Source organism: Ptychodera flava, chromosome 14 (genome assembly GCF_041260155.1).
Source record: "Ptychodera flava strain L36383 chromosome 14, AS_Pfla_20210202, whole genome shotgun sequence".
Lineage (NCBI taxonomy): Eukaryota > Metazoa > Hemichordata > Enteropneusta > Ptychoderidae > Ptychodera > Ptychodera flava.
This window is the reverse complement of record NC_091941.1, coordinates 36,837,740-36,856,514: the sequence shown is the minus strand read 5'-3', so window position 1 is coordinate 36,856,514 and position 18,775 is coordinate 36,837,740. Positions and strand designations below refer to the sequence as shown.

Below are 18,775 nucleotides of genomic sequence, written 5' to 3'. Positions count from 1 at the left end.
ACTTGGCTACTCTAAACACGACTCATTATGGCTATCTTTGATTATTAGTTTTTGTTAGTCTCTCTCCGTTGGAATGCGTTCCTTCCTCTGAATCTTCATTTCCTTTCCAGTTTTATAGTGTCGCATCTCTAGACGTTCATCGCGGTTGCCAGGCACTGTTAAAAAAAAACTAATTTTGTTCGATTCAATGAAGCTACTTTTTTCGGTAATTTGGAGATCAATTTTCTTGTCAAATCGCCGTGTCCACTTTGATGCTTTGCATTTGTATAGCTATTCATGTCTTCGTCATTGGATTTATTATTGCGGCGGGCATTATATTCTTCCAATCGTGACTTATCATTAGTCCGCGAGAGAAATTTCAGCTCCGTCGCATCCCTCAAAAGTCTGCGGATTTTTTGAAAGAAATACATACATTAATGAGGTTATCTGTAGAATGAGAAACTTTTGCCAGAATTCTATCTTAATGAGTAACAGCTCACTGAAAAAGTCTTGATTTTTAAACTTCAGCCCATGCACAAAACACGACAAATGTCAAAGCTTCGGTAACCAGTGTCCTGCCTAACTCGAAATATTTTATTGATCTCCGTATTAAAACCAATATTCGGCTCAGCGAAAAATCATCTCTAAATTGTCACCGAAGGTTATGATCATTGACCTAAAACTTCTAAGTAAATGTAGAAGTTCAAGAATGTCACCATTCCGAATTCCAAACGAGTTCACAGAGGTACGTCATTCCAACAGGAAAAAAAAGAACATGTCCATGAATATGGAATCAGCACCATTACGAGAAAGATCTTTAGTATGTATTTTTTTCATTTCTTTTCCTTGCAGCTCTTTCTACTTATTTGCATGTAGATAAATACAATGTACGTTAAATGGCACTGTAACCTTGTGACCTAAGTGAGATGATTTCTGGGAATGTAGTGCGTAACGCATCGAATCTAACAATTACCCTAGTTTTCAATTCAATAGGTATTACTATTTGCTCGTAACGAGACTTCTTTGTATGAAAATTCGAATGATAACGTTAACTGCCCAACTGTCGCTTTTTAATACGAACAGAATATGAAATTGTGATCATTGATGTGAACAATATCCACAAACCCAGGCAAAATGATTTCGAAGAAATTGTTATAACGTCATTCTTAGTCTGGCAGAGACCCTGCGATTCGCGTTCTTCCCTGTCAAACAGTTGGAACACGCGCGCGTCCTTCAAAGACGCGACGCGAATCCCAGGGTCTGGACGTTCTTGCAAGCGACCGGTCGGATTTCTGCCTGATCCGGGTACTTTACAGAACTCTACGCATCCGTCAATCAAAAACAAATGACAAGTACCATAGCCAAATAAAATGTAGAATGACAAACAAAAACATACCGTGTATATAGGTCTATTAGCTACTAGTTTAATATTCACTAAGCCCAGTTAGATAGGTTTTTCTTTTGACGTCACTACCCTTATGAATATTCATTTCCTTGCAAGAACCGACAGTCGCTGTGTCTGGCAGCGCGTCCTCTCACAGCACAGCGTAGCTTTCGAATGCAGGCCCATCACGGCGCGCACAAAACCAGGCACAGCGACTGTGGAGAGTCTACGTCATTCTCTACGCGATACTTTTATTTTCTTGTGGGGATGATTTGCCTTCCTCAAGACTTTGTTAACGAGAAGTTCTAGTCTATTGTGTCATACAGGTATGTTTGAGTATATTTAGTGTACATTGTGATCAACGGAAGAGGTATATTTCACTTGGAAGTTTGCAAAAGCCTCTGCACTGGTCAAACCTAGATTACCGTTGAATGTGCTTTCGGACAGATATTCGGACTCTCAATTTTTTACGATACTTTTCTATAGTGCTGTTCCTGTGAACTTGATTTGGAGTATGTAGAGTAAATTAACTTATTTTCTGTTATGAAAGAGAACGGTTCAAGGTTTCGTAAAAAAATGTTTAAGTAAAAGTTTTCAAAGCTTTTCGTGTTCAAGCAAGTACTACCCTACATTAAGCCGAAAGTAAAAATGATGCCCGATACTGTGTGAATCATAACAAATTTGAGTTGAGATGAATTGTAATGCAAAGAAAAGAACAATAAACACACTCTACGATGAACTATGTGATCTGATATCAATTTTACCAATTATTGTGAGGAAAGTTCATCGTAGCTCTGTACTCAAATTAAATGGGCGTTTTTGAATCTATCACAAAAGACTCCGATATGTCATCAACATATTGGCTCTTGTACCAACTTTGACGGTAGCTAATTTGAGTACGGTCGGTTTAGACAACTTGAATGGCGGGAAGCTATAATTGCTCATTTTACGTAACACAGTGATGTCGTTTAGAAGTCTGCTTTTACTTTCAAATTGAGTAACTGATCCCGCTGACAAAGCAGTAAAATAGCCATCTGGCGGGTATATTGGATGCTATCACTAGAATTAATTGACATGGATATGAGTGTAATCACATATTGGCCTTGTGCAATGTGTTGAACGAAATACGTTAGTAACCTCTGACATTTTCACACCTAATGTTATTACATTACAATGATAATGAAACTGAATTGAAAGAGCCACAGGAAGATCTCATTTAATCACATTTTAAGAAAATTGACGTACATTGTGCAAGTTGTTGGTAAATTGGCCTGAAGCATTTTGGTGTGCCGTTGTAAATAGGTTACGGACTGGCCTGATAGTGACAATAAAACAGGGTATCGCTTCTAGGCATGTACTACCTTAATGACGGTCCAAAATTGACAAGGGCACTCTCGTGAGTAAACGTACGTTGTAGCCCAATATATGTTAAATATTGAACCCCGTAGGGAAAGTTAGCCCGATAATACAATGGCAAATATGAAACAACATTTATCAGTAGAGGATCTAGGAAAGGGCACTATACCTTTAACATCAGGTTGGGGGGTAAGAAATATCGAGATGTGCATGCAATTAGTACATGCGGGTACGACGTAAAATTTTGACAAATGTCTCACTAGACAGACGACACAAGTTGTTCATTTCACATCTGTGACTCGTGTAACGGAACTCACAGGTGTTGGGAGTATTGTATTCTTATGCTTTGCTATTCCAGCATTGTATAAAATTAAGAATAATTCATTACAGGACCTGCCAGCAAGGTTCTAGTAAAATAAACCACGAAGCCAATGTTTGAGAACTTAATAGCTTCACGAGTTTCAAGAGGTCACACAGGAAGGAAGGAACGTGTACCGAGAGAGGAATTACGACTGGCTGTCAGCTTGTTTTATATCAAATGCAAATTTTAAAAATTTCGAAAACGTGTGTACATATATCGACTGTCGCATTTACCGCCATTGAGACAAATTTGAGTTGACATGTCTCGTACATTGCCAGACGAAATGCCCATTCAGGAGTATCCATGAATTATATATGCCGCCGCTGGATCATCTGTCACATTCAAGTTGTCTATAAGTCTAGTGACTGGTGTAAATCAGATCGTCACGAGTCTTGCTTTTTCTGTACTTCTATACTGACAAGTGAAGTTTGAAACGTTGGAGTCCTTGGTCAGGTCACCATGACTACATCCTTCTAAATCTAAGCATTTTTATTGATCGTATATTTTATCAACAAGAACTTGAATCCTTTTAATTTTGTCACTTCCGTAGATTTTTGATCAGTAGAAGTGACTTTTTTGAAAGTCCCTCGTCAATGAAGACCGATTGTATAGGCATTAACCATATATAGATAAGATAAGTGTTTATTGAAAGTAAAAACTAACATATCAGTTTTGCTTTATTTGTAGAGTCAACCAAACTGCACGGTTATTCATATAACGTTGTTGAGTTTATATATATATATATATATATATATATATATATATATATATATATATATATATATATATATATATATATATATATATATATATATATATATATATATATATATATATATATATATATATATCTGAAATAACATGTCACTCACAATACACGACTATATGTGGTGTTTGCAAGGCTTCACCACTGAGAACCCTCGCCGATGGTAAAGTGAACCCATTGAAGTCCAGATATACAATGAAGACCAGGGCGAGTTGCCCACTTTAAATTAATTAGCCTGTGTCTAATCTGACGAATACACCTAAGATAGAGCGAATGGATGCATAGAAGTAAGAAGCAATCTATGTGGAAGGAATTTATATTTATTTGTCAGTGTACAGGCGGTATGCTATTACATGAATGTGTTCGAGAGTCACACGCTTTAGCAGACGTCAATCTCGATATGAAACAAAGACTTGGAAGATCCAAAATTTCGTGTATCAGCTATACTGGTTTAAATATTGTGATTATCCGATGTGTAATTTTCTAGGGATACATAATCACTGCACGCCCATAATGGAGTGAAAATACTAAGAAATTACCTCGAAATAATACAAAGCATTGAGAAGATGCTACATTTTGATTGACGTTTGTATCTTGACTGCTATGCCTATTGTGTCGTTCATCAGAAAATCAGCAGGCTACCTAGTGCTGCATCGCAAACAAAAACGACATGGTATTTTGTAGTCGCACTTTAGTTGCGTGCGTTCGTGATATGATAGATCTCTTTTGGTCAAATTGCCCGGTGTACATTTGATTTGACAATAATTCATACTGTTTTTTTCCATTTTAGAGAGCATATTAGCGGAAACTGCGGCAAGCAGGCATTTATACTGAAATCATAGGGTTGTATAGCAGCCTGGCTTCTGTTGAACATGTATGTGTGGGCGTTAAGTGACAATATAGAGGCAAACAGTATGGCGTGGTTTATTGTACAGACGAGACACAAAGGATGAGAAACCTATTACTGTAGGGAACGAAATATTACTTTCTATATTGCATGAACTTTTGAGAAAAACTGTTGTTAGTTCTGTAAAATCTTAGAAGTGTATTTTGCACCGCGCGGATTTTTACATGATTGATTCTAGCCCACAGCGTATTTGATCGGTGCCCGATCACCTTTGAGATCTAAGTCAAAAGTTAAAAGAGACCTGAAACGTCATCTCTTGTTTATCTGACAGGTTTTCTTCTCTTTCATGTATATTTCTACGACAAAGTTTTATAATTTATGTACTTACATTGACATAGAATTTATTTCAAATATCGAGGATAGGTCACAATGTTCAATATGACGCCCTATGGCAAAATGATAGATTCAGCAATTGTGAATGGTAGGGGGCTGGACTCGATTAGTATGTTATACTATTTCTAGTCCCTACCCAATTTACTAATCCTTAATGTGTCTGTATTTTTCTTTTTCTTTTCTGTTCTATTGGGAAATAAAATATCCTTATCCTTATCCTCACCTTTGTCCATGTTTTCGTCCTTGCGTTGAAAGTTTACTCACTTAAATCGATCGACATACTTCATATAATTATTGTATAGGTAGGACAATGGATGTGTATCATGTAACATTCATGATAGCAGATTGAAGTTTCAGCAGTAGTTGCACAGTAACTGGAGAACATATTGGAAATAAAACATGCAGCTTTTATCCGTATTAACCTTATCGAATGTAAGGCAAATTATGTGTGTTTTTGCACAGTAAAATACAAATGTAGCTCGACAATTGATTTATGGCGAAGTTCTAACACGCTGTATTACCTACTTATTATATACTGCCATTTGCCTCGTTGTTTAAACAGTTAAAGAACAGAATAGTCGTGGCTCTTTCTCGTCACACATATCTCAACCATCTCCCAAATTGTGCGCATGTACGTGTGTTATCAAGCAATATTATGTACCTCGTGTCAGCAAGCCTTTTTGCTGACAATAGGTCGGTAAGTCACACTTCTCTGCAGATTGGTATAGCAGCTGTAAATGCACGGGCTGTCGATTTAATTTATAGCCGATGAAAAGTCCTCATATTTGTTTTGAATTCCGTATTTTATCTTTTGTGTCGATGACTCTCTTCATTGAAAATAAGCATTCTTTGCGGTGGTTACCGAACATGATTTTACACTCTTACACTCTGCAGTATAACGATCACTTGTCCTGTGTTAGCATTTCACGTGTACCCGATTTCGATAGCAAACACATTCATTACACCAACATTGTTGTCAGCACAAATTTAACTATGTCTGACAAAGAGTCTGTAGTTGTGCATGGTTTTGACGTATCTCCAGCGACAATTCAACCTTGTAATCCAGCCGATAAAATGTTTATCTTCTACGACCGTACGTAGATAAATCTCTTAGCGATTTGAACCAACTCTTCACTACACAAGTACATGTAGGATAGAAGACAATGCAAGAACACTGACGCAGGAGGGAAAATGTGTTTGTATCTCAATTGCAAATACAGATAGATACATAAATAGATACATAGATAGATTCATAGATATATAGATACATAGATGGATACATAGATAGATAGATAGATAGATAGATAGATACATACATACATACATACATACATACATACATACATACATACATACATACATACATACATACATACATACATACATACATACATACATACATACATACATACATACATACATACATACATACGTACATACATACATACATAGTGACAGACAGACAGACATATATACATACATACATACAATGTCATACATGTTTACCTAGAGTGTAATACAACATATAAATATACAGAAAGACAGAAAGACAGACAGACACTCTCAGACAGACACGTTGGGTAAAGTCATTTCCACCGATTCTGTCATTTCAGCAATTTTGAAATAAATTATGAAAATCGTTACTATATATTTAAGTTGTGAAAGTCGTGTACATCATGATGAAATGAAATGATATTTATAAAGTTCAATACTTCAGAGCGAGAACTTCGAGTGATGAGAAATGATTCGATGGAATGTGCTGCCAGGGTATATTGACTGGACAATACAACGCCATTGCTGAAATTAACCCTTTCCTTGTATAGGGTTGGACTTACAAGGTTTTCCGGATCATGCATTTCTTTACCTATGCATACATTATACGTATATCAACGCTTAATCAAACGCCTGTTTTCCATTAATATGATCGGACCTTTCAGAATAACAAGAGACTTGAGACATTCTAAAGCTACGAAAATTTTAAAAGCCGCCAAGGACTTTACTGTTAACAATACAAATGTACGTGACAGGAGCTCGTAAATTACAATAAACCATGATGGCCCCGAGAGAGAAACTGCAGCAAATTTGCATACATGGGTTTTGATAAGTCAATTGCAACTTAAAAGCGAGATTCACAGTAAAGATGGGACAATCAATAAACTTTTATAACTCATCACGTCATTTTGCCCAAAATCAGCCGTTAATTTTAGTAGATGAGCAATTTCCCCCTTGCGTCACTTATCAAATTTCCATTACAGTGCGTGCCAAACAAACAAACTAAAATATATTACCCCGCCAGTCGTTTCACAATTTTTCATCATCAATGCGCAATTAATGGCCGACGACCCAAATTGTTGAAATTGGATTGATTTGAGTTTGTATAAATTTTCTCCGTTTTAAATTAACGCGGTTCTTTTGTGAATGTCAGTATGAAAAGTGGGGTTTTCCTTCTCCTTTTTCCTTTCATTAGATCACTAATCAATTTACGACCAACTGTTGTCAAAGAAGCTTTCATTTTCTTTCCTGTTGGATAAATGTCTGATTATTCAATACCGCCGTTCATTACCTAGAACCGTTTACCGTATATGCTGTGTACCGTGGAAGGTCTTACTACGTAAGGTCTTAGTATTTTCTATGTGATAAGTAAGAGCTATTCTTTCAAAGCGCCGCTCAGAGTGGAATCTCTCTATTGAACAAATTCAGTTTTCATATCCGTCCCTTTGTTCACTTGTATGTGAATTTGCTATGCCCCCGTGAACCTGAACGACCAAAACTCCATGTACTTACAAGTGGTTCAGTAATTAAATTGTACATTTGTGAATATATCCTACGCATAGAATTTAGGTTGTAATTAGACCGTGTAATTATGGACATTTTATATTACAGTGACTAAACCTGTATGTTTTACGATGACTTTTATTGCTATGCTAATACAATTCTGTGGAGTAAAGGCAGTTTATGGCGCTACTCATTAGCGTATGTAAGTAGATGAAACGATTTATGTCGGTATGGTATATTTGAAATTCTCTCTATAGGTAATTTTTTATGACTTTATGGACATTTTCCCAAAACCATCTCAGAGCTGCGTGAAGCATCAGTCGATGGATGTTATTACGCTTGGCAAATCATGTCATGCATGGACGTGTCGTAATATTTCTGACTTTCCAGGACAAAAGTGGATAGATTTTCAGAACTCCTACGACACAAAACTACTAGATATTATACGCTCTTCTTGTTTAAGCGTGTTTAGCTTTCACTGGTCACTAGTTTGTATATGGTTAATGTGTGTTTGATGTCAAAATTAATTTCAATTCAATTTCCTTAACCAGATGATTATCATCTGCCCCTCCATCTGTCTGTATGTCAAATATAACTAGTGAATTTACATAATGTCGTCTTTATGATTAAAATCACTGGCGTGTAGCTTCAGCCTTGAGTCGATAAGGGGCACGGGAAAGTCTCTGACATTGATACGTGTTTTCATTTCAAATTACCCCATCTACTTTTCCTCATCAGTAGAAAAAACTATTTGATGCGCTGATGTCAAGAATCCTGCAGAACTCATTTCCTTAAAGCCGTTTTGTCAAAATATTTTCTTAAACAAGCGATGCTAAATGTCCTGTAGATTAATGTGTCCTTGAAAACGCGCACTGCTGACATCGATAAATTATAAGGTCTACCGCCTTGAAACGTGAAGTATAAATTCAATCTTGATATGATAAATTCAGGGAGCGATGATTGTTTGACCAAATTTAAGTTCTTTATTCTTTCATATCAAGTCAGTTTTCACACGGTCAGTAGTGACAATTATTTCTTTCATAGGGTCGATTGGATATTTTTGATATCCCCTTCTATTGATACCGTTTGATGACTTTGTGGCCTTATGACTATAAGACAGTGCCTTAGGGGGTCTCAAATGATATGATATAACGTTACTCTTGGTGAGGTTATAAGGGACAGCTTTATTGCCTCGTTAACGGAACTCAATATATCCATGTAGCAACTGCCGTTAGTTCGCCGACGTGACTAAAGACATGCTACTGTAAGGCTAACGTACTTTCAACTTCTCCAGACGTTATGAAGTGTTTTTAGAATAGACTTCGTGATATGCTATGCATAATACGTGCTTGAGTGCGTGCATAAACCTCTGAAGAAGATGCGTGGATCACTTTATCTTAACTAATCAGTTATTCATTTCTATGAATGATCTATGTAATGTCATTGTGCACGGGGCTATCTAGATGACCGTTACTATATCACGAAAGCATTCCATGAATTCTACGAAGTTGCTTTACATGTCATCAACCAGCACTACTGTACGATATCACATGATACAAAATTGCATTAAATCGTTGATAACTATTGAAAAAGTGATTCAAGGATGAGCCATAAATGTGCTCTTAACCACTGTAATACTTGATTCCATGTTTACTATAATGGGTAACGTATAGCTGCTATTTGACAATGCTCAAAAGGTATTCGGCCGATCGACCATTGTAGTGCTATCCTTCTGTGCGCCAACTTCGGACGATTCACGGTTGTCCGTATCTGGCAATGATGCAAATTACCCAAATTTCAATAAAGTGGCAATATGCTTGCATTTGCCACAGGGCTATGTCTAGAGATTCATTGCACAATTGATCACATCTCATCACTTGAAATTTCAAAGATTATAGATTGCGATCACAGTGCGAGCAATAATGAAAAAAGTCCCCGGAGCATTGAAAGTGGTAATACAAGCTAATCTCAGAGATCACACTGTATTTACACAAGTCAATTGAGACGCCAAAGGGTTAGCATGGAAATTGATTAGAGAAATAAGAAGGAGGAAAGGGTTTCAACTCGTTAATTTTTTGAAGTTGTGTAAAGGATAATATCTATCTCCGAATATGTGCTCGACGGAAAAGGACAATATAATACAACATTCAGTGCCTTTGTAGAGTACTCCAGTTTTGTTCACTTTATTTGCATGCCGACGCCTCGATCTCAAAACGTCATGTGACTACATCTGTTCGATCTGTAAAGTTCAGCAAATACGCCAGACTTTTATATTGATTGTAAGAAAGTGGCAATATGTACTCTTTAGAGATTAACTCAAAAGATGACGTTATTCGCCGTGGAGATTTAATATTCTGTTTGTTATGCAGAATTTGTATGTCTGCCTGAACCATATACCAAGGTAATTATATAAAATCTCGTCAAATAAATCATAAAGAGTTGAATAGATGAATCCCCTGATTGTCTTCCGCGAACGGGATAGCACGGTCAAAAGTTTTATTAGGTGGATTTGTAAAATGACCGCTTTGACCTTCGATAAGATAATAGGAAAATAATTCATATCGAATGGATGATTAAGCTACGCAGAGTTAGTGTCATCAATCGTATGTACTAACTTGAGCCAATTAGTCGTGGGTTTTTTTAAATTTCTTACAGGTTTTTATCATAAACTTTGCACCATGGACCTGCAATACTGTATAAAATGGATTAGAGTTTCCAAGCAGATATAGAAGCTTAGAAGAAATTAATTTTATCTTTCCTAAGACAACTTGTTGAATTAAAGTTTAGGTTTTTTGGCGAGTCCTTACTTTTTTCAAGCGAGTGGCATTTATGTTGAGTGTTTAAGTACCATGTCAACAGGTGATGTGTGACGTCACTATCACGTGATGCCGCACCTAACTTCTGATGGATCTCTTTTCACTGCAATGAAAACATATGTTGCTAATTGCTGACATCGAAGAAAATAAAAAGGAATCGCCGAAACTATAAGAATGGGATTTAAGGCAAGAAATTAAGATACACAAAGCGACTATAGATGCCTTTTTGCTTTGAATTGAATGTCTTTAAGAATTATCATTTATTCATCGTGCTCAACTTAAAATGCAACCAATTCACCGTGGTTGAAAGTGCAGATTATGAACAGCCGAAAAATTCGATGTAATTCGACGTCAACAGTACAATATCACCACAAGCCCGACAACTTCTAAAATATCTCGACGTCACAACAGTAAAATATTGCCTTAACACCTAACGGAAGATGATGATGTCACTGAGATGAAGAAATATGGGTATGGGTGCCTACTGCTGTAGGAATACATGTATCCCCAAGGCAACTGACTATATCTGAATTTGATAATTATAATTTTTCCCTGTATGTAATAAATTAGGGACACCCTCTTTGACGCAACCGTTTCAACTGTACCATTTCCACATTGCTCAACGACACCTACCAAGTAATTTATTACGTCGCCAATACAGGTTGGATCTCCTAGGAGCAGAAATAGGTAGTGAATGTGGTATGCAATTTGTACTTCTTTATTGGATATGAATTTATAAGCAATTGATAACAACTTTCCTGAAATCGTATGCACAAAACGACGTCATTCCGCATAGGTAAATTTTGTGAACGGATTTCCGGACTGTATGCACGATTTAATGAAGTACAGGCAATAATAGTCTGGCGGAAAATTACAACCTGCCAGCAGTGTGCAGAAACCAACGCTGGTAATACGGCACGGTAGTTTGCGGTGACACAGTGTTTAAAGCCAGCCCAATAGGCGAGGAAATCCTGCATGGCTTGATTATACTCTATTTAATGCTATCTATTCAATTTCTTTTTCTGATATTTAGTGCTGCATATGGAGAGCGACGAAAGTGTCAATCAAAAACATAAACGCAACAACAACAGCATTCAATAAAAACGCCTATGGCGTTGCTAATGCATTAGACACATAGAAACATACTTGGATACCAGTAACTGTGTCAGCTTCACCGTATGAATATCGCCGTGTTTAATATTTTCCATCCGTATGCACTTTAAATCCACTTCTGGTCCACATAACATTTACGACCTTTTTAAACACATATGTCGGTTAAAGAGTCCCGCCAACCTAAATGTGCGAAACTTAAGGAGTCCTTAGACAAGGAAAACACACTGTCAGAATAAAGCACACAAATGGAACAGATGAATTGCGCAAAACATTCGTCCAACCATGAAAGTCAGGAATTATATACATCATTGTCAATGAGATGATTAGTTTGAATGGAGACTGATAATTCTTGAGAGATTCGGTTTAGAATAGAAATAGAGCTATGCCAGTGAGTTCTTGCAAATTCATCCTAACATCTAAATCTCCTATAATGGACAATCGCGATAAAAATTCATATTAATTTAGAAGCTGTCATAATTTAATGTAACTATAATCTTTCCTAGTATTCCAAATTAGACAAAAGGAAGGATTGTGTTCCAAATGAGTAATTGCCAGTATATCTGTAAGAAATGGGTGATTGTTTTTTCATAGGGTAATACCACGTGACTGTTCTCTGAGGGAGATACCATGATCGAATGAAACTATCATTGTTTCATCAATCTGGACACGCACAAATACAAATGAATTAATTACATGAAGTGATGATACCATTAGTGGTATCATCGTCTAATTTCCTCCATGTATAGCGTGTAACTCTTGTGAAGGAAAGTGAGTGACAATAACGTGTTGAAACGCCTGCAGTATGGTTACTAACTGTTCAGTGACTGTCGCATTTTGTTCAATGTATCTTACGGCATACTTGTTCTGGATGTGTTTCCCTTATTTTAATGGTTTTGCTATGAGGTGCAAGGCTAGAAATTCAAAAGGAAAATTCAGGTGTCTTCACAACAGCGGTTGTGCAGTTCTCATCCACCTGCGCTCTGTATTTTGATATTTTCCGGTTTGGTCTGTGTTGTGCACACACAGTCTACCCATCATTCCTCTCGGAAAGGCGAAGGAGATGTTCTGGAGAGTGATATTTAATTAGGTTGATTAGGTAATGGTTAAAAGTGGCGCCACATATGCAAATTTTACTAGGGAGTAATATATGGCCGAATCGTAACATGTAAACTTCTGTTCAACAGAGAACATGGAGGACGAGTCATAAAGCAAACATTATAGTAAGTTTTAAAACAGAAAACAGAACTGCTCAGTCTCCTGTCAGTGGTGTCATCCCTTTACGCCGTCGATCTACCGTGAAAATATTTGACGGGGAAAAATATATTGTACGATATGTTTCATAAAAAATTTACGAACTCAATGACATCAATAAAAATGGGAAATTAATTTATTATAACAACTTTTCAAAGAAGACCAATTTTGATAATTGAGATACATCAGGATAACAGGACACGGATCATTAGATTTCCCCTAGGATATATTCACAAATCGATTGATTGATATCTACACGCAACAAATTCTTTGGTAAAAATCCGTTCTGCATGTACAGGTACAAATTTGATGTAATTGACGTTTTTACCATCTATTTTAATGGATGTTGTTTCTTGCACAAAAAATTAAGTTTACCATTAGCAGACATGGCTGAGTTCAAGGTTAACCTGATCTTTGTAGTGTCAGTTCAAAATCGCATCCCCCTCACGCACGACGTAGCTTCACTTGATTTTGCTACATTGCAACTTATAGCCTATTATTGTCATTTGCATTTCAGTGCATTGTGACGTCACAGTTTACCCATGCACAGTCAAGAGCAGATCATTATCTCCAGGCGTGAACAGCTTGTAGCTATGCACCGAGAACCTCCATGGAGTATACGGAAGTAGAGAAAGCTTTCTGCGTAGAGATACGACTTGTACGAACGTTTATAGAAAAAAAGTCGATAGTTTTAACTCTGCGTGGGAAAACGCCAACGCGCTGGATTTCTCTGGTGATATTGTGCCATTCCTGATAGTGGATGTGAAAATGTATGGGCATTATTTTAAACTTACAAGATGGATTTTGCATAATCAATTTCAAAAGATTACTACAGAACATGCCTCTACTATGAAACCAAAGTCAGTTTTTGGTATCCCGTAAAGCGAAAAATAAAGCATGTCGTTAGCGTTGCACTAGCAAAGATCGCCGCTTTTCCGCCCTTCAAATTTTCACGTGTAAACACTTTTTTCACTGAAAAAAACATTTAAGTGATAATATTCCATAATCCATTGTAATACTAAAACATATGCTCGGCATGGGAAGGGGTATCTACATTTAATGCAATATAGCGTACTTTAGGGGCGAGTAAAAGATATGTTCGAGGCAATTAAATAACGTGGATCAGTACTCAAGCACTTTACTCTTTCTTTCCCGTTCATTTCAGAATGGCGTCAAAATTCACGATATTGTATGCATACCGATTTATCACCGCACTTAAACTTTCTTTCAGACATCTGACTTAATAATGATCATCCCGACTAGTGGCTCTTGGGCAGTCTACAAAGCTGTTCATGAAAATGATGTTAGCAGACAATTTCGTTGGCCAGCGATATTTTTCTTGTGTCCGCTGACGTGCAGCGGGTGTATGGGCAATGTTTGTTCACTTAATTTCAAAATTGGCGTACTGTGGTCAACTTTGGAAAAGCCACATAGGCGAGAAGGGGGATATTTAGTTTGTTTTGATGGCTTGCCGATCAGAGGGGCAAAGCATGACGAGGTCAGGAGTGCTGTGTGGTGAGGGTAGGGAAGCGGCAGGTTTCTCTCTCCATAATCGGAGGTAACAATTAGTTGATGTTAGAGGAAATGTTCAAAATTGAAGCGGGAGAGCAGTTGCATACAGGTTTAAACTGTCGGTAAAATTTTTACTTTTTGTTCAAAATGCGTTAAAAACCAGCTGATTGGCAACCCTCGGCTCATTGGCAACCTTTAGTGACAACTCTGTAACGTTCTGCTAAATGAAGACTGGTCGCACAAACTTTTAAACGCTGGACCTGCATTCGAACTCTGGGCCCGGGGGACGGAATGCAAAAGTCTCGAACAGTTTTTAGCCTGTCGGGATAATCTTCTAAGATTGCTTAACAAAAACACTATATGATGTTGAACCACAGCGTTTTACAAACTATTGTTCATCGATAGTTCACTAGATAATCTAAACAATCCATTGATGACATGACAGATTGGTGAGTCGTAATTCAATCTTCAAGTTTGATCAATGGAAAAATGTCTGCTCAGTCAACTTTCTACACTTTATTGTTGCCTCACAGTTTGTAAGTTTGAGTGAGATAGTTTGAAAGAGAGAGTTTGAGAGCTTTAGAGGTTGAGGGAGGTTAAGAGAGGTTGAGAGTGAGGTTGAGAGAGAAAGGTTGAGAGAGGGAGAGAGAGAGAGAGAGAGAGAGAGGTGAGAGAGAGAGAGAGAGAGAGAGAGAGAGTCCTGTCATGTTTGCAGTATAAGATCCGTTTTGGCCGAGGAGTCCGCATGGCGTCAAGCTATTAAAAAATGTACCATTCAAGCTTCATCCGCACATTGGGCTTCGCTTTGCAGAATTGTAAAATATAAATCTCCCTTTGGTCCTCGCTAAAAGAGTACAATCCAAAGGGAAGCCACACCTTAAAGTTATTTCGCCATCTTGATTGCATCGAAAGCGTGTATATTACTAATTGAAATATTTGAATATACTATCAATATGTACACGCTGGATGAGACTATATAGGAATATAAATTATTTAATGATTTTTCATGGCTTCGACGACGCAATAAGAGACAGATGACATCTACTTTGAAAAATACTTGTTAAGTAAATTAACCGATCACTTCTTCTAATTGTATTTAGATAAAAAGTACATGTATTTTTAATATCTCCATGACAACCAAATAGCTGGTCACAAACATGTTTTGTGACCCTTCGTAAATCCCTCAGTTTCTTTCAGATAATAACCCGTCAGCTCTTCGACAATTTTACAGAACAAAACGTTTTACGAGCTGTGAACCTGGCCTTCGTACGCAACCCGTTACCGACCGCATTCAGAGGGGAGCAATTTAGTTTACAAATTTCCCTTGCCAGCTGCACGACTGGTGTTAAAGAATGGCGTTAATTAACGTGTTTTACTGAACAGATGACTCGGTCTAGCTAATGTTTTAAATAGTGACACCCAATAGTGATACATAGCGGAACATTTAGTGAACAAAAACGTTATCGCACGAAACTACACTATTATCACGCCAGGTTAGTATTAATATCGGCGCGTTGGATGCCATTTGGTATTGCGTTTACTGTGTTTTGACACCTGCCGGTTTTTGTCATTATATTAAAACGTTAACCGTGCTCCGTAAAATCTACCAAAAGTCTCCCCCGAAGATAATAGAACGCCTTTACTGCCGATGTTGCACACGAAAAAAAGCTTAAATTCGAAAATGTCGATGATATTTCACCGTGTTTCCCAGATCCGATCAGAATGGGCCAAAGAGATTTGTCCCTGTTCTAATACTACCTACACACATTTCCAATCAAGCATTTCACATTAAGTTCGTATGCACCCCGGGGATAGATTTTCGGACTCCAAAACTTTTACAATACTTTTCTGTCTACCACTTGTCGGGACTCATTGTGAAGCGCTAAAAGTAAATGAAATTTTCGCCGGCTTTTTCTTTTGAAAGTCTAAAAACAAATTCCCCAAATAGTGTCAACACGGGGATGGCGGCCCTTTTTGAATTCCAAGTTTCGGTACATATTGGTTAATTTGTTTCCCTAGTACCAAATTTTGCGGGTGACCCCTGATTTCTATTCTTTATTTCGACAGGGACTAATTTAGAGTTGCATGTGGAAAGTTTTAGCAAAAGTTTGTCCCATTTAATTTCGGGGCGCGAACGTCTTTAAGGACAACTAGATCTTTTACTTAAGTTTGTCGTTTTGAATATACTGATGAAAACGAATGGAGTTGTGTGAGTACCTGATGAAGTTTTCGGATAGAAAGATGACATGTATTATCCAAGTATGAGCGAACATCTATAGTCGCCGTATTTTCAGTGTCACGGAACACCCTCACAAAACCAATAATGAACTTACAATTGACCATATACCACGTGTCTAACAAAAACCTCGCTGTACTGAACACTGCATTGTGCAGTTTGTGATATCAGTACTTTGTGCAGCCTTGCTGTATAAAGCACTGATGGTTACAGTTTTTGATATCAGGTTTTTCTGACCACACAGTCCCTCCGCACACAATATGCAATCAGGTGAGAAATGACGTCATTACTAATTCACTTCGTCCGCTTAAGATGTGTAGTCAACTGCTCAGCAAGTGTCTGTTTTGCGTCAGATACATCATAGACCAAGGATCTATGGATACATGTAACCATAGACTGTCTCGCTTCTACTGTCTATGAATTAACTGACCACTGAAATGAAACAAAAGTCGCCATAAAGAATGTCTACAGGCGCTAGCTTTGTTTCCTTTATTACGCGAGCTTTTCCTTGATTGTTCAATGGTAACATGATGGCCGTGTTCACACAAGATTGCGTAGTAACTGTTCATATGCGTAATCAAAGCGGTTACAATAACCTAACAGAGCCGTGCATGCATATGAATAGCTATGCGTGTAGATGATGCTATTATCCCGATGGTATTACCTACGATCTATTGCTAAAGCTTTATAGACGTCCTCTTTCGAGTGTAAGTTCATCTTTGTTTATTTGCTATTACATGTATTGCTCTCATTTAACGACGTCAGCTTCACGTTTCAGAGGGCGTTGCTTCCCAACGGATAGGTGGTTCGGAACTATTCGGAAACGGCTAGTAACTAGCTACACTTTCAATGCCCCGCAAAAAATTGGTCAACCATAGTCCAGGTACACTCAGTTTAAAATCACACTCGCAGCCATATGGCAGATTATGGGAAGATAGTAGAGCGATAGCAAATTCGTGTCGACATCCCTCAAGTCTCTGTTACGGAAAATGAGGGACCAAACTGGTCACTAAGGTTCGCGTGATACTGGTATTTTAGCTTACGCAAGTCGTAGGTCTCACCGATCCGATGAAATGTCAAAAATCACTGATAAGAATACGTACCCAGAACGTAATACGCCTTCTTTGGTTCTGTGCGTTCAACATTATGAAGGTGGTCGGGGCTATCCGGATACTCGTCGTTGTCAGTGGGATGAACTCTTGTTATTAGGTTTTGTAGTTAGGTTCTCGTTGTTAGGTTTTCTGTGAACCCGAACCTCGCCAGGTATCTGTTAATGTAACCGACATCTGATGTTATATATCATTAGATATTCTTGCTGATACAAAATTCGATCTCTGTGATACTTTGCTTTCGGTAGTTGGCAATATTGCGTATAGAGAGCGTCATACATGGCCAGTGAAATTTATCACACAAAAACCAGCATATGGTGTAATATGTCAATAATTTTTTAATAGGCATTAAAATCCGTGATTTCGGCGATTGTGGATTAGCGTCTAAAGCTGGGTTCGAACTGGGCTCTCTCAGAACGAGACAGCATCGCACAATAAGACGTGAAAAAAGATGCGTTACCTTTTTAACTGTCTTAAGGAATCGCAAATAAACGAGGAAGTAGCTTAAATAGTCTGAAATTTCATCCTCACGTACTTACCTGGAATTTTCTGATCAGCGTGTGCAGTGAATAGAATCCCAGAACTAAATGATTATGCAAAACATTGCAAACATGCTGGCTGTTATACGAAAACCTCATGCATTATTAACACATTTACAGAGCGCCCGCAATCGGTAAGGCATATCATACAACTGAGCGAGGAGTATTGCAAGGGACCGGTATGGGCAATGATGGTGAAAGAGTCATAAGGCAGTAAATATAGGCGACTGAAATCAACGGTGATTTTGTTCCGATCAATAAAAGCGTTCGAACACTTTTGATAAAAACCCTGTGCGGTGTATGTAATTTTCAACAGCTGGTCAGAAAGGGACCACTTG

The 18,775-nt window shown here is 37.7% G+C and overlaps 1 protein-coding gene across 2 annotated transcripts in view; it reads right to left on the bottom strand.

Annotated features, from left to right (window-relative positions):
• The window catches only part of LOC139150349 (adhesion G protein-coupled receptor E3-like), a 47,786-nt gene extending 29,223 nt beyond the window's left edge, over nt 1-18,563 (bottom strand). For both annotated transcript variants that reach the window (XM_070722649.1, XM_070722650.1), the window contains exons 1-2: nt 18,438-18,563; nt 17,893-18,056 (exon numbers count right to left, since the gene is read on the bottom strand). In XM_070722649.1, the coding sequence (XP_070578750.1) occupies nt 17,893-17,934 (42 nt within the window). In that variant the 5' untranslated portion in view covers nt 17,935-18,056; nt 18,438-18,563. The remainder of the gene's footprint in view (nt 1-17,892; nt 18,057-18,437) is intronic.
• Nucleotides 18,564-18,775: the final 212 nt, after the last annotated feature.